Raw genomic sequence first — 21719 nt, 5'->3', positions numbered from 1 at the left:
GGGGTCGCACAGAGTCGGACATGACTGAAGCGACTTAGCAGCAGCAGCAGATAGCATATTGAAAAGCAGAGACATTACTTTGCCAACAAAGGTCCGTCTAGTCAAGGCTATGGTTTTTCCAGTGGTCATGTATGGATGTGAGAGTTGGACTGTGAAGAAGGCTGAGCGCCGAAGAATTGATGCTTTTGAACTATAGTATTGGAGAAGACTCTTGAGAGTCCCTTGGACTGCAAGGAGATCCAACCAGTCCATTCTGAAGGAGATCAGCCCTGGGATTTCTTTGGAAGAAATGATGCTAAAGCTGAAACTCCAATACTTTGGCCACCTCATGCGAAGAGTTGACTCATTGGAAAAGACTCTGATGCTGGGAGGGATTGGGGGCAGGAGGAGAAGGGGACGCCAGAGGATGAGATGGCTGGATGGCATCACTGACTCAATGGACATGAATCTGAGTGAATTCTGGGAGTTGGTGATGGACAGGGAGACCTGGTGTGCTGGGATTCATGGGGTCGCAAAGAGTTGGACACGACTGAGTGACTAAAGTGAACTGAACTGAACTGATGCTACTTCACTTTAAAAAAGATTTACAAATTCACAACCAACTCTATAGTGCTGTCAAGAGGCTGGATGGAAAAGATGATCCATGGAAAGAAAGCAAAAGGGAGCCTCCAACAGTGTGAGCACCTTGGTGTTGACCAGGAACTCGGCTGGTAGGGCCAAGTCTAGGAACCAGAGTCTTGCATAAAGTTAAGTAACAGCCTGTCTGCAATTTAGCAGCTCAACACAATAGCCATTCACTTAGCTCATGAGTTTGGGCGTCTTTGACCAGGGTGCTTCTTCCGGTCTCTCCTGGCCTGACTCATTGGTTGTAGGACCTTGCCAGGTTGCCACGGCATGGCTGGTCTCAGATGGCTCCAGCCAGGATGGCCTCTTTCTGTTCCCCAGGGTCTTCCATCCTTCAGTGGGTTTGCCCGAGCTTGCCCATGTGGCAGCTGGACTGGGTTCCAAAGGAGAGAGCAGCAGTGCTTCCGGTCTCAGGGGGCTGGACTCAGAACCAGCCCAGCATCACTTCCACCACCTTCCAGTGACCAAAGCCAACCACAACTGCAGCCCAGATTCAAAGGGCAGGAGAATCTCCACCTCTTAATGGCAGGAGCTGTGGAGTCACATGACAAAACAGGTGGGTTTTCCGGGAGAGGAATCACAATCTTCATTTGGTGGAGTTCTTCAGACTCTGGGTGGGTGTTCCATGAAGACAAAAAAAAACATTACAATATCGATATATGAACCAGAGTGTCAGTATGGTCATTTAAAATGACAGGTGGGACCGTCAAGAGGAGATGTCATTTGGGGCAGGTGGGCACCGACTTCCTTGGAAAGTGTTGGAAATCTATTATCCAGTCATTAGTTTTTCTTTTTTCTGGTCTCAAGTCACCTCAAGCTGTTGCTACATACAAGTCACTTCATCGCTGTGTGTACAATTTATTTTTTTTGGATATGTTAATAAAATGCAGTTGTCTTTCCCATTTACTCCTGGCTTGAGGCCTGATTGGTTTTTCAGGACTGGCTCTTCCTGCTTTTGACAAAGGAGAGATCCGCTCTGTTAAGTGATGACTGCAGATAGCCACGCTTGCTCATTGTGTGTGGCTTGGAATAGTTTGGTTCACAGAGAAGAGCCGTATTTATTTATTTTAAAGGTCTGTGGCATTGCTTATTGCTATTACCCTTGACCTTGCTCCAGAGACACTTTTGTTTCCCTTTGTTACTATGTCTATAATCGCAGTAGCTTCACAGGGACTTGCGTGGCCCTGGTCTGGGGACATAGATCCTGAAGTATGACTTAGGATTAGCTCAGATGGGGATAAAAAATGTAATGAAATATAATGAGAAATATAAGATGGTTAAGACATTGCTAAACACTAAATATATAACGACTTAAGACCAATTAAGTGGTTTACCTTATGAGAGAACAAGATCTGAAAATATTTAGCTAATGTTTGAAACCTTCTATTTGAATATAATATGCTTCACTGTTACTAGCTATGATTTAATGAAATCTTGGCTTTCCTTATGACTTCAGCAGGCAATTTGTCTTCTTCTCACACCAAGTGCATCAAGTAGTCAAAAGGAAAAAAAATCCCAGATACCCAAACAGATCATACGTTCTTACGTATGGTTACAAGGGAACTTGGGTCACTCCAACAGCCCTGATTTGTAATCTGGAGAGTTGAGCTCTAATTCTATCATGAATGAGCTGTATGACTTTAAAAAGGTCGTATCATTCTCTGAGACTGTATTTTCTTATTGTAAAATAATGGATTGAAAAACAGCAATGATTTTCATTTTGTGTGTTTGTTTTTAAACAAATCCATTTTTATCAAGCAAAATCTTAAAGTACAGACTCAATATATAAAGCACAAAAATACATAATTTATGTATTTAAAATTTAATTTTATCTTTTATGTTCTCATTTATTATATTTATTTCTTCTAAAAGTCCAGCAATTAGAAAAAAGTTGCTAAGTGATAAGCCCTGAACATGAAATTAGTGTTATGATGAGTGTTATGAGCAGTATTAGCATCTAGTATGTTTCTATAAATTTATTTTGCTGATTGCAGCTTCAAGAAATATCATTTACACAAGGGCATTGTGACAAATGAGATAATATTCTTAACAATTCGCCTTGTAATCTCATGATCCCTTTAATTAAATTTGTTCAGCTGCTTGAACAGAGAGTACGATAATAAAAAGTTTTTGCTTCTAAGTTGACACATTTAGCAACTGCCCTTATTCCTTATCATAATAAAGGGCAGACACAAAACATCCTAAACTTTCAATAGGCACTAAAGCCATCTGTAATTCTATATTAACTACTTGGTTATTACTGAGTTGCTTTGCCAACGGTGCTAGTGGTAAAGAATTTGCCTGCCAGTGCTGGAGACTCAAGGGATGTGGGTTTGATCCCTGGGTTGGGAAGAGTCCCTGAAGAAGGAAATGGTTACCTGCTCCAGTATTCTTGCCTGGGAAATCCCATGGACAGAGGAGCCTGGCGGGCTACAGTCCATGGGGTCGCAAAGAGTTAAACACAGTTGCGCACACATGAGCATGCATTGCTCTGTGACTGATATTTGAAAGTTTATTTTATCTCTCTAGTCTCATTTTTCATCTACACAGTGGGAACAGTGGTAGTACTACTTCAAGGGGTTGTTGAGAGGATCAGATAAATTAATCCAAATACTCCCTGGCCCATACTAAGTGCTTTGTAAATGAAAGCACCAAGTATGTCTATATATGTCTACATGTTTCTGTCTGTCAGCCATGATCAGAAGCTTCATCACAGTAGACACACTTGAAACTTTTCTTACATCTGGGTTAAGGCAGTGTTCCTCCGCCAGAGGCGTGCTCAGGGGGTAGTTGCAATGTCTAGAGAAATGGTTTTCATGACTGGGAAATGCTGTTGGCATATAATGGGTAGAGGCTAGGGATGCTCCTGGATCCCCTTCTATTTATAGGATAATTTCCCCAAAGCCTGGTAGGCTGCAGTCTGTGGGGTTGCAAAGAATCGGTCACGACTGAGTGACTTCACTTTCACTTTCCCCAAAGCAAATTATCCAGCCCAGAATGTCAGTGTTGCTGAGGTTGAGAAAGCCTGATTTAAGGCATGCATATAGACCCTACTGATGCCATAATTGTACAGTTTACATGCATAGGCCTGAATTTTTGGCAAGATTAGTGCATGTGCTCAGTCACTTTATTCGTATCTGACTCTTTTGTGATCCCATGGACTGTCCCCTGCCAGGCTTCTCTGTTCATGAGATTTCCCAGGTAAGGAATACTGGAGTGGGTTGCCATGCCTTCCTCCAGGGGATCTTCCTGACCCAGGGCTCAAACCTGCGTTTCCTGTGTCTCCTGCTTTGCAGGTGGATTCTTTACCACTGAGCCATTGAGGAAGCCACATATAACCAAAATGCTGCCACTCCTATGAGGCAGGAAGAACAAGTGATACACTAGACTGAATTAACTTGTTAATGTAAGTTAACCTATCAGTGGTCTCCAGTGAGATAACATTTTATATATAACAGAGCTAAGGATCCACATTTTAAAATGAACTTTTAAATTAAGTTAAATTTTAAAAGCTTCGCTTTGAAACCGATATTTGTTGGAACCCCTGAAGCTTGACCTAGGGTTCCTTGGGATATTTTTTGAAAACCACCAATCTGTGGTCCCTTCCTGGTCCAAGAGTCTTTGGCTCTGCTTTAGGGGGAGGTAGTAAATAAAATTCTCAATGGCCTAACTTTTTCATGGAGCAGCTCAGTAGTCACAAAATTGCCAGACTCTGAACTGAAAGAGAGCTCTGTCTTATTAAACTCAAGGAAAGTGTCGTTTTCCTTCACCAGAGGGAATGGACAAGGCGAAACAGAAGCAGTCATGTTGCAGACTCTTCTTCCGCCCTCTTAGATCTTTAGAAAATTCTTCCCTACCAGAAAATGTCCCTTTCCTTCAGGTTACATCCCACCCTTTCCTCATTTCTCACTAACGATGCTTAGTTCACGCCAGATCACTTCTGTCCAACGCCCACGGTGCAACTGCTTGGCTCAGTATCCTTAAAGGCACTTGGACTGTGTCGGAGAGAAAGGAGAGAGCTTGGGTGTGTTTTCAGCAAGAAGCCCTGAAGTCTAGTGTCTGATGTGAAGGAGTCAGTCCCTTAACCTCTTGGGGCCTTGGTTCCTTCACCTCTAAGATGAAGACGGTAACAGTACTTGTTTCCTGTGGTTGATGGAAGGATCAATTCCTGTATAACAATTCAAATGCTAGTTGTGTGCATCATTGAAACAAATAGTGGTCTTTTTAAAAAAAAATATTCTTATTTGGCTATGCTGGGTCTTAGTCGTGGCACATGGGATCTTTAGTTGTGACATACAATCTCTTAGTTGTGACATGTGGGATTTCGTTCCCTAAGCAGGGATCGAACCCAGGCCCCCTGCATTGGGAGCATAGAGTCTTAGCCACTGTACCACCAGGGAAGTCTCCAAATAACGGTCTTTAAGGAAGTTATATAGCATTGTCCTGGGGTCAGAGATGGGAGGGGCTTGGACAGAATCTCAGTGTGTATTGATGACACTGATGACACCTTGCTAGAATGACGGTTCCTTTTACAACTCATTAATGCTGGCCTATTAGAAACTTGGAATCATTTTATCCCAGTGGCTTCTCCATTCCTTTCCCATATTAGCATTTATCTTGAATCCTTTCTAAATCCTGATTTAGAAAAAAACTGATTTATTTCCTTTCAATGGCAACCCAGCTCCATTGAGTGCATTGACTTAACAGATACACATAATTTTTAGTCATAATTTTCTCAGGTCACAAAATGCTTGAACAGTGAGAGGCGGGGGTCTCTTAGTTAGTTGGGCTTCCTTGCTGCATTAAGTAGAGTGTCTGGAAGCTTTAAGATACATAAACAGAAGTCGAGGCAGTTGCTGGGAAAGTTCTTTATGAATTGAGTTCCATATGTGCACAGATCTTCTTAGTGGTAAGAGTGGAGCAAAGACTAGGCAGTGAGTCATAGATTACTGCTTTTCTCTAGCAATTTCCCCAAAGAGAAAGAAAACATCTTTAGTTCCACCTTTCTCTGTAAAAGATAATAGGTTTTTTTTTTAAAGTAAAAAAAATGATGGCAATTATTGTCATATTAATTTTAAAATATAAGACTTTATATACTATTCTCAGTGCAAATATTTCTGATAATTGAAAGAAAGCAGTGTAGCCTTCATATTGCTATTTTTAAATCATCTTTTTAGACCTAAATGTTTGGGAAATTTAAACTTGGACGAATGAGGGTTTCCCACATATCTTTTGATACGTCATTAGCTACATTTACATCTCCCTAGCACATTGTTCATTTTATGCCATTCTTGACATTGTCAGAATGAAAACCAGGTATGAAGTACCTTGCAAATTTATAAAATAGCAACAAAAACAGCAACATACAGCTTGTGTATTTTTTTTCAGTGTCATTGCAGTTCTGTTAGATTTGGGTTGTGCTAACAATGCCAAATATCTTTTTTTGCCCCTTAAATCTTACATAGCATGTATTCTGACTAATGCTCCCCAAAGCTACCTTATACCTTCAGAGAACATTAGCTCAATGGTTGTCGTCTCCAATAGTTGGGATTTGCTTCTAGGGCTCCAGCAGTTTCTTATTTCTTTCCTAGCCTCACCTTAATATTTTTTAAAGTTTCAAAAATAAAATATGCAGATCTAAAGCATTTTTAAAAATACATAACCAGTCACTTTGTATTGTTCCTTCCCAGAGAACTGAAGTTACAGACTTAATAGACAGCATCCATTTAATTATTCTGTGTCCACTAAATTAGGATACCCTTGGAAAAGGTTTTATGAAGGATTCTGGAAGAAAGGCTTAGGTGAGAGAAACTTTAGGAGATGGCTGATAAAAACTCCTCCAGAAGTAGTTGAAAGGGGAGAAATGTGCTAAACAAACAGGATTCTCTTAGGAGTTACCTTCTGTAGAGGTCCAAAATACATGCTTGGACATTGCTCTAGGCACAGCTTTGTTTTCTTGGGTTCAGTTTCCAAAGGCATTGTCCCCACTGGACTAGATTTTCAGCGCTTTTCTGGAGATTGTTCTGGGTTCCTCCTTTAGTAATACCAAAGTCCAAGTGATCAGTCAGAAACGCCTTAATAAGAGTTGTAGTGTAGTAGCAGAGCTTTTACCTTTATCTGGGAAGTTTTATCCCGGATCTGATGATACCTTGGGAAAGCACTTCCGATTGCCTTTGGTAAAATATTTTGGGATTCATAGGTCTTGTTTACCATGAGTTGTAATGAATGGAGTGCCAACAGGTATCACTGATTTGTGACCAACATATTTTATTCATTCAACAAATATATGTTGAGTACCTACTGTGTGTTGTTCCAGGCCCTGTTCTACACCCTCAAGGTACGTCAGCATTTAAAAAAAAAGGTCGTTGCCTGTGATGATGGGAAGTAGACAGGATGCAGTGAGCATCCGCTCTCCCTCCTAGCTCATTTTTGAAAGGTTTAACATACTCCCTGGGCTCTCCAGATGGCTCAGTGGCTAAAGAACCCACCTGCAGTGCAGGAAATGCAGGAGATGCAGCTTCCATCCTTGGGTCAGGAACGTCTCCTGGAGGAAGGCATGGCAGCCCACTCCAGTATACTTGGCTGGAGAATCTCATGAACAGAGGAAATTGGCAGACTGTGGTCCATGGGGTCACAAAGAGTCAGACACGGCTGAAGCGACTGAGCTCGAATGTACTCCCCAGACCTCAGGAAGGATGCCCATGACAGACACACCTCTCTTCATAACGCACCGACTCATGAGCTTCCTATTTGTTAAGTAAACAGGGCTTTTCTGTTTCTTGACCCAAAAGGATTTTTACAGTGTCATTCACTTTATAACTACCTGTTAAACTCTACATATCAGTTTTATGCACATTTTTAATGACATTTTATTTCACAATAAAACGAATTTTTTGAGGGAGAAATTGAAAAAATAAAAAGAAAGAAAACCCCATAAAGGTCATCGCCTTCATGAAAACCTATCTTTGAACTGGAGAAGTAGACCATAAATTGTTAACATAATAAACAAGAAAATGATGTAGTATGGGTTCGTGTGTTGGGGCTGTCTTGGTGGCTCACACAACAGAAATGTATCTCTCATCATTCTGGAGGTGCAAGATGAAGGTGCGGGCAGGTTTGGTTTCTCCTGCGGCCTCTCTCCTTGGCTTCAGGATGACTGCCTTCTTGCTGCGTCCCTCATGGTCTTTATTCTGTGTATGCACATCCTTCGTGTCTCTTTCATTCTCAGGACACCAACCATATTGGATCAGGGTCACACCCGACCCTAATGGCCTCATTTAACCAGTTACCTCCCCGTCTCCAAATACAGTCACACTGGGAGTTAGGCCTTCCGTGTATGTATCTGGGGAGGTGGGCAGACAAAATCCAGTCCACAATGAAGTGTTTTCTGGTGATAAACATTTTGGAGTAAAAAGGAAAGTTAAAGTTGGGTAAGAGAGATCGGGGGTACTGTGGGGTGGGGGTTCCAGTCTTGATTAGGATGGTCAGGGCCTTCATTGAGAGGGTGGTATTTTAGCAAAGATGTGAAGGTCAAGTTACATTCAAGTGTTGGTGTAGCACAGAGACCAGAGATGGAGGGATGGTGTGATGGTGGGAAGGGATACAAAGTGGACAATCCATGGACTTGGGTTTTAGTCCTAGCTCTTTGTCTGTCTGGACTTCCCGGATGGCACAATGGTAAAGAACTTGCCTGCCAATGCAGGACACATAAGAGATGTGGGTTCTATCCCTGGGCAGGGAAGATCCCCTGGAGAAGGAAATGGCAACCGACTGCAGTATTCTTGCCTGGAAAATCCCATGGATGAAGAAGCCTGGCTGGCTACAGTCCATGGGGTCACAAAGAGTCGGACACAACTGGGCATGCACACTCACTTCATCTTTCAGGTAGTCAAACTTCCAAAGGTCACTAGCCTGCTGGGGTCCAGTTTCCAAATAGGCTGGTCTGTGTGAACTTCTGATTCCAGAATAAATATTCTTAGTGGGGCATGAGACAGAAAGAAAGAACTTTGTGCTTACGTATTGGCTGGAGGCAGGTGGTGGGCAGGGGGTGATAGGTGTTTGCTTTGGGGATTTATCCTTTTATTTTTTTTTCTTTGTTAAGCAGGTATCGGCTTAAGGCTCATTCTAGTAAGCGTTTCTAAAATTTCTGTATTGGGATGAGATCTTCTTTCTCAAAATACCAGTATACCTAATATAACCAACCTAAAGTTTTCCTACTCTGACCCTTTAAAGGGAAGTGAGATGCCTGTGAAAGTGGCAAGTGGTTCACGAGGCTGCTTGTCTTCCTTCTTGGTTTTTCCCAAGGAAGACCAGGAAGTAGGATGTAGCGCAGTGGGGAAGACTTGCTGTGGTATAGCCAAGCCACAGAATCCATCCCATAATAGGCCAGTCAGCTTTGTTCTGACCACACACACCACACCAGCCAACCATGCTAGAAATGGAAAAGGACTTCAGTGGAAAAACTGGTGAAATCTGACTACAATCTGGATCTTAGATCATAGCAATGGGAATTGCTTCGCTCTGACAAATGCCCCATGGTTACATAAGATGTTAACTTTAGGAAACTCTGGGTGAAGGATGTGTGGGAACTTTTTGTATCATCTTTGCAGCTTTTCTGCAAAACTAAAATTACATTTAGAAAATAATATTTTGTTTTCCTTTAAAAATGCCCATTATGGGCTAGGAGATAATTTGGACTACAAGATAGAGGCCAGCAAGACAGCGCCAAATACATGCCCCACTCTTTGTGGGGCTGTAGCAGTCAGCTTATATGATAAGGCAAAAGAAGTGACTTAGCAGCAGCAGCAGCAGCAACAGCATCACATCTCTGTGCTGAGCTTTTCTCTTTGACAGATTCTCCATCCTCACCTGACCACTGCTGTCCAGGTTTTTGCTTGGATTATTGCCATGAACTCATGTTTAGGGGCTCCCCTGGTGGCTCAGACCATAAAGAATCTGCCTGCAATGTGGGAGACCCAGGTTCAATCCCTGGGTCTGGAAGACCCCCTGGAAAAGGAAATGACAACCCACTCTGGTGTTCTTGCCTGGAGAGTTACGTGGACAGAGGAGCCTGGCGGGCTACAGTCCATGGGGTCACAAAGAGTCAGACACGACTGAGCGACTAACATGTTTATATTCAATGTTTTATGGCAGAGTAACTGTTTGAATGCATTATTCTATAACAGGATTAGGTAGGGAGAGTGCTAAGAGGTCAGAGAGGCAGTGACATATGCTGGAAAGAAGACATTGAGGGAAACCAAAGAGAAAATGCCCAGACACTTTGTAGAGGCAGCACTTCTTGAAATAGGATAAGTTCCAAAGATTCAGAAGCCCACACTCTCCTAAGTCCTGCTCTCATGGAGTGTCTTGTATTTTGTGCCGAGGGCTCAGCCTATTTTGATGGGGTTGTGGTCCCTCCGGTGTTAGCTCGGTGTGTTCATGCATTCCAAACTTCATTCAGTTGGGAGTAGCTAAGAGCAGGAGTGGTCTCTCGTATATGTATATGTATGTAATCCCTTTCTTCTTTTGACAGCTGCAAATCAGAAGGAGCCCATGAATCTCAATTTTAAAATAAAAGAGGAGCCTAAGGAAGAGGAGACCCTAAGCGTCACATTGCCTCGGTCCAGCTATGTGTTCAGCCCTGAGTCTGAAGTGTCAGCCGCGAGCATCTCTGAGGACACGCTTAAGCCCCAGGAAGCAAAGGGCAACGTGCTAAGACGGGATATGTCAGTTAAAGCAGCATCGGAACTTCTCATGAAACTATCAGGTACTTGATTTCTTCTAAAATATTCACATACTGATACCATCACTTGCAAGCCAACTGGGCTACCCATGGGTTACATTAGCCTGTTGGCAGCAATATCACATTATTAAGGTAAAGTCAGGAATGACTGGCTTACTTGTCTTAAATTCATGCGTTTCGTGTATAAATTTGTTTGTGGATGTTAGCCGTGTACCTGTCTTATTAAATACGCTCCTCTTTTCCTGATTATGACTGCAAATTGTTGGGAAACACTGCTGCTTTTCTAAGATGATGTAGGTCATAATTTTAAATGGGTTCTAATGACATGCAAAGCACTTCTGTTAATTGATCAAAATATCTTTCCTTCCTAATAGAGGACCTTGCACTGTTTGGTGTTTTTGTACTGTTTTCTTTACGAACCATTAAAAATATTTTTCTGAACTTAATAAACCATTAAGACGGCACTTGAAGTGATTAGCAATAGAGTAGCAATGAGATTTTATAAATAGAAATTTCTCATAATGGAATATTATAGTAATTAATCTAAGTTCTTGAGACAAATAATATTTTTGTTAGTATCTAAACGTCATTTCAGCTTATCCAATTTTGGCAGATTGGTTTAGAATTTGAAATTCATGTATTTTGGATTTCTTTTCCCACCCAGTCTCCTATCTGTCCATGAGCTTCAGAACAGATAAAAATTTAGTGTGCTTTGAAAAATTTAGTGTGTTTGGAAGTACATGCTTCCCAGGTGTTACTAGTGGTAAAGAATCCCCCTGTAGGTTCTTTAATGCAGAAGATGTAAGAGATGCAAGTTTAATTCCTGGGTCAGGAAGATCCTCTGGAGGAGGGCATGGCAACCCACTCCAGTATTCTGCCTGGAGAATCCCATAGACAGGGGAGTCTGGCGGGCTACAGTCCCTAGGGTTGCAAAGAGTCAGACACGACTGAAGGGCTTAGCACACGTACAGAGCAAGAAACACATGTGTAGTATAAAATTCAAAGGTATGACTTTAAAAACAGGGAAAGAAAAGTTATGTTAATAATAATACTTACCAAATCACAGCCCATCCTTAGTTCATTGCTGCTTAAAGATAATTTTTAGAAAGTCAGAATGCTGGTATGGATCCTACTTGGAGGATGGTAAATTCAGTTTGTAATTTACAATGCTTGGAGGATGAAAGCAAGAAATGTATTAGTGAGACCCCTACCTAGTGTCATTTCACCAGCAGTTGTGTGTTTCTGGTTGATCGGTAGGTTGGAAAGTAAGAAATTAATAATTATTTACTTAAAATTATTGCATCAGAACAGTTGAAATTCCTGTATTTGCCAGTGGTGGGATTAAGAATTCTTTCCTTTGATGTGAATTTAAAACACACTGGAACTTCCAGGGGGCATGATTTGTTACAGATAAAGCATAATACAATGATTACATCCTTACCATCACCCCATTTTTCTAAACTGATGGTGCAGTTTCTCCTATGTAAATGGGAGGTCTTGCAAGGTTGTGCTAATTGCTAAAAGCTGCTAGTTTAAAAGAAAACTTGTTCAGGCCAACATGCTTTCATAATTTGAACCCTCCCTCCTATGTCAAAAGGTCTTGGTAACATCCAGTAATCTATTGGCTTTCCAGTCAAATCAAGGAGGTCACACAGCTCTCTCCTCCTTTTCTCATAACATGGACTGGCATATTATGACTTTAACTCTCTTCCAACAGTGACTCCTGTCCCCTCCTAATGGTAAGATTCTAGCGTGTAATATTTCTGTTTCAGAGTTTGCTGCATAGCCAGCATTGCGAGCTGAGAAAGCTGGGGTGGCCCCAAAAGATAATATGCAAACACAAGATCGAAGGAAAGATGTTCTCTAAGGAAACAGTTTTATCCTAATTCTTTTGGATGATGCGATTTGAGACAATGAAGTATGAAATCATTTCCTGGGTAGTAATGAGATCCCCAAAATAGAATACGGCTAGGCGGCCATGCACATTTAATGATATTTGTGGTCAGTAATGGCTCTTCTGAATGCTTATGTTGAGTGTTAGTGAATACACATGCTGTGGAGCTCCACTATAGTTGAATCGGAAATTCCCTGGCGGTCCAGTGGGTAGGACTCCTTGCTTTCATCGCCGAGTACAGGGGTTTGATCCCCAGCCTGGGAGCTAAGATCCCGCAAGCCGTAGGGTGCAACCAAACTTTAAAAAAAAAAGAAAACAAAAAAGACAATAGTTGATTGGATGACCTGTTCATATTTCCAAAGGCATCTCCTCTGCTTCATGCTGTGGAAATGAAAACTTGATTGAAGACTAAGATAAGCATGTTTTGCCCTGAAAAAATTTCCCAAGCATTCTGTGCGCTTTGATTTAGGTTAAAGAAATACGTACCACAGTCCCTACCTTCTAGATACTTGTGGTCTAGTCAGAAGTAATCCAGGGCAGTGGAATGCATTCAATCAGTGCTTTGCACTTGGAACTTCGTACTTGTACAGTCTAGCAGATTGTGGCCAGGAAACTGTGAAGAAGTCTCCAAGTCATTCCTAAAAATAGGAGTGTGACTTGAAAATAACAAGTGTCTTTTCATTCCTAAGCCACAAAGGTAAAGAGACCTCACCTTTTATTAGGTTTAAAGTGGGCATTAGTGTTTCTAATCACGGACAGATTGGTGCTTTTGGGAGAAGGAAGATGTTAGGAAGAAAACCTCCTATGCTGTGTTTCCTCAAGTTATAATTTTAGCAATTCTGTGTTTATGCCCTGAAAGGCATCTGAGGAGAGGATCTGTCTGGGTCCTCAGGCCCCCCTTTTTCCGTGGTATTTCCTCCTGTCCCTGTATAGACAGGAGTAGCGTCTATGCTTCTCATCTGATATCCCTACAGGTATTCCTATGTGTGGGAGTCCCTGCGTTGCTAATTTTCTTTTATAGTCTTCTGTTCCCCAGGGGAAAATCCATATGGTGCAGAAGAGTTGGATGAGAAAAGTATGTCCCATGTATCACCGTACATTTTTTTCCTTCTTTAAGTTTTGACCCAAGGAATACCTAAAATGTGGAATAAGAGAATTTTTCTTCTCTGTTACTTATTTCTTTGACTTTCAAAGCTATGATCTGCCATAGCTTAGGTCCTTTCAATCTTTTCCGTGAATTAACAAGAGGAAACTAGTCAACAATGTCAGCTGCCTCATTTCCAGTTTTAAATTAATTTATGTTAAGTCCTTCGTGATGGATGTTGGGCTCATGGCCAGGTCAGATATCATGTGAAACTTCCCTAGGTGGAGAAACCTCTGTAGTTATATTGTTTTCCAAATTGACATTTCTGTTTCATGAGGAAAACACAGATGTGTTAGTGACCAGGCAAAATTTTTCATTCACTGTGTGTTTAGGAAAATCTGAGTTTTCTTCCTTCCTTATGGCTAAAGTCCTATTTCCAGTTGTTGGTTGGGCAGTCAAGTTCCTGGCAGCTGGGCCAAGTAACTTGATTACCATAAAGAAAGCAACCCACTCTAAGAAAACCACTGGGTGTCTGGGACTACCTGTTGTTATGTGACACGAGGCAGCCAAGATAATCAGACTTTTCTGCTAAGCATATAGTTGCCAAAGATAATTCCCAGAAGTCCTGATTTAAAAAGACCCAAATCCTGAAATCAAATTCAGAGGCTACATAACATCAGACAGACTAAGAGAATCAAGTCACTGTTAACCTCTGGTTTTGCAGCATCTAGTGACTTTGAAAACTTAAAGAGCAGATGTGTTATCCCAGGTATGATGTAGTGCCCTAAGTGACACAAAGTTTTATCTACTCTGTCTCTTTTGCGCTTTAAGAGAAGTAGCTGTAATGTAAATCAACCATACCTTAATAAATTAAAAAAAAAGAGAAGTAGCTAGACTCAAAGAAACAAAGAAATGCCCTCTTCTCCCTGGTCATGCATATGTACAATATACCACATGTATGGTTGAACCAAGAAGTAGGCAGATAAGAATGCTGTTTAAAAATATGAATCCCATAAAAATAAGTGGCTGGAAAGCTGGAGGTATTCAGAAACATTAATGAAAAATTAGATATTTAAATTAATCTAACATGGAAGGAAAGTTATGACCAACCTAGACAGCATATTAAAAAGCAGAGACATTACTTTGCCAACAAAGGTCCATCTAGTCAAAGCTATGGTTTTTCCTGTGGTCATGTATGGATGTGAGAGTTGGACTGTGAAGAAAGCTGAGTGCTGAAGAATTGACGCTTTTGAACTGTGGTGTTGGATAAGACTCTTAAGAGTCCCTTGGACTGCACGGAGATCCAGCCAGTCCATCCTAAAGGAAACCAGTACTGAGTGTTCTTTGGAAGGACTGATGCTAAGGCTGAAACTCCAGTACTTTGGCCACCTCATGCAAAGAGTTGACTCATTGGAAAAGACTCTGATGCTGGGAGGGATTAGGGGCAGGAGGAGAAGGGGACGACAGAGGATGAGATGGCTGGATGGCATCACCGACTTGATGCACATGAGTTTGAGTCAACTCCGGGAGTTGGTGATAGACAGGGAGGCCTGGCATGCCATGATTCATGGAGTTGCAAAGAGTTGGACCTGACTGAGCGACTGAACTGAACTGAACATGGTAAATGAAACCTCCCATTAGATCTTAATTCAAAACATGTATATTGGGTTTCTTTTTCCCATGCTCAAAGAAGGAAGCCACATGGATTCATATTCATTTCCGATTTATATTCATTTATCCCTACCTAGTCTTGGAGGGAAATATAAATTATAATTGCCTCTTGTAGAGGAATCCAGGCAGGTCCTGGATTTGAAATACATAGTGATGTACAGCTCAGGGAATCATCTATGTAAGAAAGGGCTTCAGTGCAGAGATATTGAGAAGCAGGTAAACTTGGGTAGGATGAAGTTTTAAGGTGAATTCAATCTCCAAGGTGAGCTGAAACGGAGAGGAAAGGTACTCAAAGACTGACTTTGTTAACAGTTTTAATTAGGGCCCCTTTGGTTTTAAGTAACAAATCTTCTTCAGCCAGTTTAGACAAGAAAGGGAATTTAATAGGAGGTGCACATTTTGCGGGACGGGTCGAGGGGGTGCTTCCCCAGTGGCTCAGTGGTAAAGAATCTGCCTGCAATGCAGGAGCTGCAGGAGACGCAGGTTTGGTCCCTGGGTTAGGAAGACCCTCTGGAGTGGGACATGGCAACCCACTCCAGTATTCTTTGCTGGAGAATCCCATGGACAGAGGAACCAGGAGGGCTACGGTCCATAGGGTCGCAGAGTTGGACACGACGGAAGTGACTTAGCATGCACGCATACACATTTGGGGTTGACTCATGGAGTGAACCCAAGGGCAGGGGGACAGCAGGGCGTCAGGCCTCCACTGAAGCCAGGGGTTGGGGGAGGGACCTGTATGGAGCCCAGGAGGTCCTTGCTCATCCCTGCTTCTGTGCTCGTAAATGGGTTTTTTCTGATACCCAGCCCATGTGGTAGAACATGGCAATTGCCAACAACTTCTGAGTATACCTCTTGTTCAAAAGAGCAGCTGGACAGAAATGTCTTAGTCCCAATTACAAATTCCAGCTGATTGTGTCCGCTCCGGTGAGGGCCCACTAGAGGAAACTCCTGTTATATCTGGGGAGAAAGACATGTTGAACAGACCTGGCTACAGTCGTGTAGGATGGCTGGGAGGAGAAGAATCCCTAGAATCACACCTCGGATGGGCAAGAGTGAGGGTGGTGTGAGACCAGGAAGAGAAGCAATATGAACGAGCCTCCAAAAGTGAATGGTCACCGCTGTTATTTAAATATTGGATGTAAGCGTGTTTGGCCTTTGGGTGGTGTTTGCCTTTCCTTTCTGGTGGAGTTTTGCAGAAAACTGCCCAGCCAGGAGCTGACCTAGCCAGTAGCAACTCTGTGTATGCTGAGGCCGTGCTCCTCAAAGTGTGGTCCCCAGAGGAGCAGAGTCAGTATGAGTTGGAGAAGATAGAATTCTCCAGGCAAGAATATTGGAGTCTCCAGGGGAATCTTCCCTATCCAGGAATCGAACCCAGGTCTCCTGGATTGCAGATGGATTCTTTACTGTCTGAGACACCAGGGAAGCTCCTTAGAAAGTTAATAGAAGTGCAAATTCTAGAGTTCTTCTATGGACCCAGTTGAAATGCTGAGCTTTTTTATAAGTAATTCTGAAAGCTTTGTTTTGAGAAGCTATGTGCCAAGGAAATGGTTAATTAGAGATGTAAGTTTTGTTCATCCGAAAAGAGCTTGGAACTGACAGAGAAGAAAGCTCTCTTTTTTGTTTGTTTTGTTTTTTAATTGGAGGAAAATTGTTCTACAATATTGCGTTTATTTCAGCCATAATTATACATATATTGCCTCCTTTTTGAGCCTCCCTCCCCTCCCCCCATCCCACCCTTATCTTAAATGCACATTTTACTTTTAAAAAAGAATCATCTCTCTTCAGTGGAGATTCTTTTTAATTTATTAGGAAAAAAATGGTGACCGGGAATGTTTTTTAGAAGGGCATGTGTCCCTAATAAATCAAGGATGGCATTGCTGGTGAGCCTCAGATAATACTATTTGTTTCCATGTTCTTTGCTGTGAAATTTCATGATTATTTCTGGGCAACGTGTACATTCTTTTAAGGGGGAGAATCTCCCCACCCTCACCCCCAACAAATGAAAGATTATGTCCGAGACTCTAAAGAATTCATTGAGATAAAGTAGAGATTTTAGCTAAGTAAGTTCTCAGGGAAAAACTATTCACTGTTCTATTTAGTATTTCTCCCTTGGAAAATTGTAGTCTATCAAACTTTATAAGCTATGACTTCTGCATGACTTCAGGAATAATCTATAGGGATGGAAAATAGGTATTTTTGGTTTATATTAATGTCATCTCACATTGCCTTCCTTCAAACTTACAAGTTATTTCACTGAATGGTGGAAAGAACCCAGAAGCCTGGTTTTCCCTAGTTCCCGTGATTCTCCCTGCTTACACACCATGGAAAGGAACTCACTCCTAGACTGAACACGTTGGACATGCTAGCAAACTATAAAAGAGCTAAAGAGTAATTTAGAAGCATCAGTAAAAAAAAAAAAAAAAGTATTAATGCTGTCTGTTTAGCACATTGTCAAATACGTGATGCTGAGGAATTTGAAAGCATGAAAATGTCAAAATGGCCTAGTCTAATCAGTCTGAAATTGAAAAAAATGCCTTTTTTTCCACTTCAACTTTTTTTAAGCACCTGGAGAAACCTATTGAACCTGGTACCCCACTTTTCTAATAATACATGTATTTATTTTATTTTATTTATTTGGCTGCATTGGATCTTAGTTGCAGGATGCGGGATCTTTCATTGCAGCGCACAGACTCTCTAGTTCTGGCATGCTGGCTTAGTTGCTCTGTGGCATGTAGGATCTTAGTTCCCTGACCAGGGATGGAATATGTGTCTTCTGCATTGCAAGGCAGATTGTTAACCACTGGCCCACCAGGGAAGTCCCATAATCATGTATATATTTTAGATTGCTACGTTTGCCTGCCTGCTAAGTCTGCTAAGTCACTTCAGTCGTGTCTGACTCTGTGTGACCCCATAGACGGCAGCCCACCAGGCTCCGCTGTCCCCGGGATTCTCCAGGCAAGAACACTGGAGTGGGTTGCCATTTCCTTCTCCAGTGCATGAAAGTGAAAAGTGAAAGTGAAGTCGCTCAGTCGTGTCCGACCCTCAGCAACCCCATGGACTGCAGCCCACCAGGCTCCTCCGTCCGTGGGATTTTCCAGGCAGGAGTACTGGAGTGGGGTGCCATTGCCTTCTCCGGATTGCTACGTTTAGGGGACTTCTAAACTGCTTTTGTAAACACCATCCTACTTTCTCAGTATCTTTATTGAGATATAATTTGCATACCATAAAAGTTACCTGTTTAAAGTATACCATTCAGTGGCTTTTAGTGTATTCACAGAGTTCCATAACCGTCACCAGTTCCAGTGGCAGAATATTTTTATCACCCCAGAAAGAAACTCCGTACGCAGTTACTCCTTACCCCGCTTCTTCTCCCAGTACCCTCCCAGCTGCTAATCCACTGTCTCTCCATAGATTTTTCCTGTTGTGGACATTCCGTATGAATGTAATCACCCATGAGTGTCTTCTTTCACTTAGCATGATGTTTTCAAGGCCCATCTCTCTTGTAACGTGCATCCGTACCTCATTCCTTTTTATGGCAGAATAATGTTCCATTAATATTATTGGAATGAATACACCAGTAATACTCATTTTATACATGGTATAAAATGGATATACCACATTTTGTTTATCGATTCATCTATTGTTGAACAATTGGGTTGTTTCCCAACGTTTGCTGATAAGAACATTCATGTACAAGTTTTTGTGTAGACGTGGGTTTCGTTTCTCTTGGGTATATAACTCAGAGTGGAATTCCTGGGTCAGATGGTAGCTCTATGTTTAACATTTTGAGAAATTGCCAAGCTGTTTCCCAAAGCAGCTGCACCATTTTATATCCCCACAGTGATGTATGGGAGTTTCAGTTTTTCCACATCCTTGCCAAAAGTTGTTATTGTCTGTCTGTTTTATTATAGCCATCGTCTAGGTGTGAGGTAGTATCTCCTTGTGGTCTTGATTTTCATTTCCCAGATGGCTAATGTTGTTGAGCATATTTTTGTGTGCTTTTTGGCCATTTGTATACCTTCTTTGGAGAAATGTCTACTCAAGTTCTTTCGCTGCTTTTAAATGATTTGTCTTTCTATTTTTGAGTTGTAAAATTTTCTTATATATTCTGGATATAAGTCTCTTATCAGATATATGATTTGCAAATACTTTCTCTCATCCTGCTTTTCACTTTTTTGATGGTATTATTTGCAGTGCAAAAGGTTTTACTTATAATCCAATTTGTTTCTCTTTTGTTGCTTGTGATAGGGAATTACCACATTTCCATAATTCCAAAAATTGGGTAAAAAATGGAGGCTTGTTTACTATTAACATGAAAGCCTGTCTTTATGTACATTTTCACCGTATTTAGTTTTCAGATATAAGGACTATGAAACCTAATTTGTTGAATAGATACCTCCATGGTGGGGTTGACCTCTGTGATTTCTGTATTTGCTATAACATTTTGTACTTCAGCTGATAGCAAAGAATATTTATATGTCAGCTTTATTTTTTAAATTTTTATTGGAATATAGTCGGTTTGCAATGTTGTGTTGGTTTCAGGCATACAGCAAAGTGTATCAGTTATGCATATCCATATATCCACCCTTTTTAAGATTCTTTTCCCATATAGCTCATTACAGGGTATTGAGTAGGGTTCCCTGTGCTATGCAGTAGGTCCTTTCTAGTTATCTGTTTTCTATATAGTAGCGTATACATGTCCGTCCCAATCTGCCAGTTTATCCCTTACCCCTGCTTTCCCCTTGGTAACCGTAAGTTTGTTCTCTGTACCTGTAATTCTGTTTGTTTTGTAGATAAGTTCATTGTACTGCTTTGTTTAGAGTTCACATATAAGTGATACCATACATTTGCTTTTCTCTGTCGGCTTTTTAAAGGACTTCTAATAAATATAACCAACGGTGGTCTTACCAGTAATGAGGTCACTCTGTCATTGCCATAGGTATCCTAAGCAGCTCTCAGGATGTATGTATCTGTGTGTGTATACTTAAGACATATACACAGAAAACCCATAACTGGGGAAGTTAAATCTTAAATAAGGAATTAGACTCTTTTTCTAAGCACTTGAAAACTCAGCAAGAATTGCAGAGGTTTGGAGTGCAAAAACACTCTCTTATACAAACAGGGAATAGAATGCTTTAATAAGATAAACATGTGACCTGTTTATGTACCCAGAGAATTCCTTTCTTGAAGGTCTAGATCTTGTTAAGCTCATAGGATGTACCTTGGTGTTATTTACCTGGCTGTTTAGACAAGACCGAGTGGGAAAGAGCTTCGTGCAGTTCTGGGAGGGCAAGAAGAGGAAACTTCTTCTTCCCTTAGGGTCCTCACCCCTGGGCCGCCCTTTAGCTTTCTTGTCCCAGCTCCCTCTCCTCCCACACTGAGACCTGGGCCTCAGAAAGGCTGGACTCCAAAGGGCGCTTGTTTTATTATCATCTCCCTGGTGCACAGCTCATATATTAATATAGCTATGAACATTTGTATTGGCCTGTGTTCCAGAAACCGGGCAGAAGCTCGGAAAGGAATTTCATGGGCTCTACCTTCATTCCAGATTCCTTTTCTGTTTGGCCAGATTGGGTGAGAGAGGGCCAGAGGGCAGGAGGTGCCAGGAAGAGTCGGGACTGGTGAAGGGGTTCTAGGTCCCTTACAGTACTGAGCAAAAGAATTGCGAATGACGCCTAGGAAATGTGTTCACCGCTGGCATGCCTGTCTCTGGTATTCCTGCGTTGATTTCTGTTTTTCGATAGAAATACAAAACCATTTCTGCAGACATTATCTTATCCAGGACACAAACAGTGGCACGGAGAAGCCATGAGTAAATAGTATTTGATGGTGACGGCTCTAAGAAGAAGCTTTACTTTCTGAGGGAGCCGATTGCAAATATTTGAGTAAGCAGTCAAACATTCTGTTCTGTTTTTCACTGAGAGGACAAATTTCCCTGCCAGGTAGAAACGGTGTGTCTTGCCCATGCCTTAGAATCTCTTACACCACTCTAGCTTCTTCTGGCTCCCTGCTTCAGACGTTTTAGTGCAGTCGTGGTCTTGTGAGGCAGAGCATAGCTATTATTTTCCTCAACAAGAGCTCTAAAGCATTCTCATTCCATGATGGTTTTTCTTCTTGTTGCTATATTAACCTTTCACTTTTAACTTATTCATGTCACAGAAGGGGAACATTTGCATGTATAATTAAACCCCATGTCCTCTGTGCCCATCTGGGCACAGGCTGGTATCACAGACCTCCCTCTGGAGAGGAGACTCCTCTGTCTGCTGCCAAGTGGCCACATCCCACTGGGCTGGGGCTCAGCTGGGTGTTGGTACCCGGGCCGTCTGCACCCAGAGCACTGAAGATGCACACGGGGTGAGAGCAGTGGCGGCTGTTTCCGCTGAGCAGGGCAGTGTCCGTGTTGCCCGAGAAGGGAACACTTTCCCGAAGAGAGCTGTTCCTCCCTTATGGCTTCTGTCACTTTTCTAGGAGGCGAAGGCTTGAAGAGTGCTATTTTCTCATTATCAAAGTGTGAGGACCTAGCACACGCTCAGTCTTCTTCCTAAGAAGTCTTCTGTTTACTCTGCTGCTGCTGCTGCTAAGTCACTTCAGTCGTGTCCGACTCTGTGTGACCCCATAGACGGCAGCCCACCAGGCTCCCCCGTCCCTGGGATTCTCCAGGCAAGAACACTGGAATGGGTTGCCATTTCCTTCTCCAATGCATG

General features: G+C 42.0%; 1 protein-coding gene across 1 annotated transcript in view; it reads left to right on the top strand.

The window, feature by feature from the left end:
* The window catches only part of ZNF827 (zinc finger protein 827), a gene marked incomplete at its 5' end in the record, with an annotated part of 157663 nt that overhangs the window by 27478 nt on the left and 108466 nt on the right, over positions 1 to 21719 (top strand). The window contains one exon of the mRNA XM_010843699.1: positions 10157 to 10390. Coding sequence (XP_010842001.1) covers positions 10157 to 10390 — 234 coding nt within the window. The remainder of the gene's footprint in view (positions 1 to 10156; positions 10391 to 21719) is intronic.

This window comes from Bison bison, unplaced genomic scaffold (assembly GCF_000754665.1).
Source record: "Bison bison bison isolate TAMUID 2011002044 unplaced genomic scaffold, Bison_UMD1.0 scf7180017864184, whole genome shotgun sequence".
NCBI classification, from domain to species: Eukaryota; Metazoa; Chordata; class Mammalia; order Artiodactyla; family Bovidae; genus Bison; species Bison bison.
The sequence above is the reverse complement of the archived record's forward strand: the minus strand, read 5'-3'. Positions and strand labels throughout refer to the sequence as shown.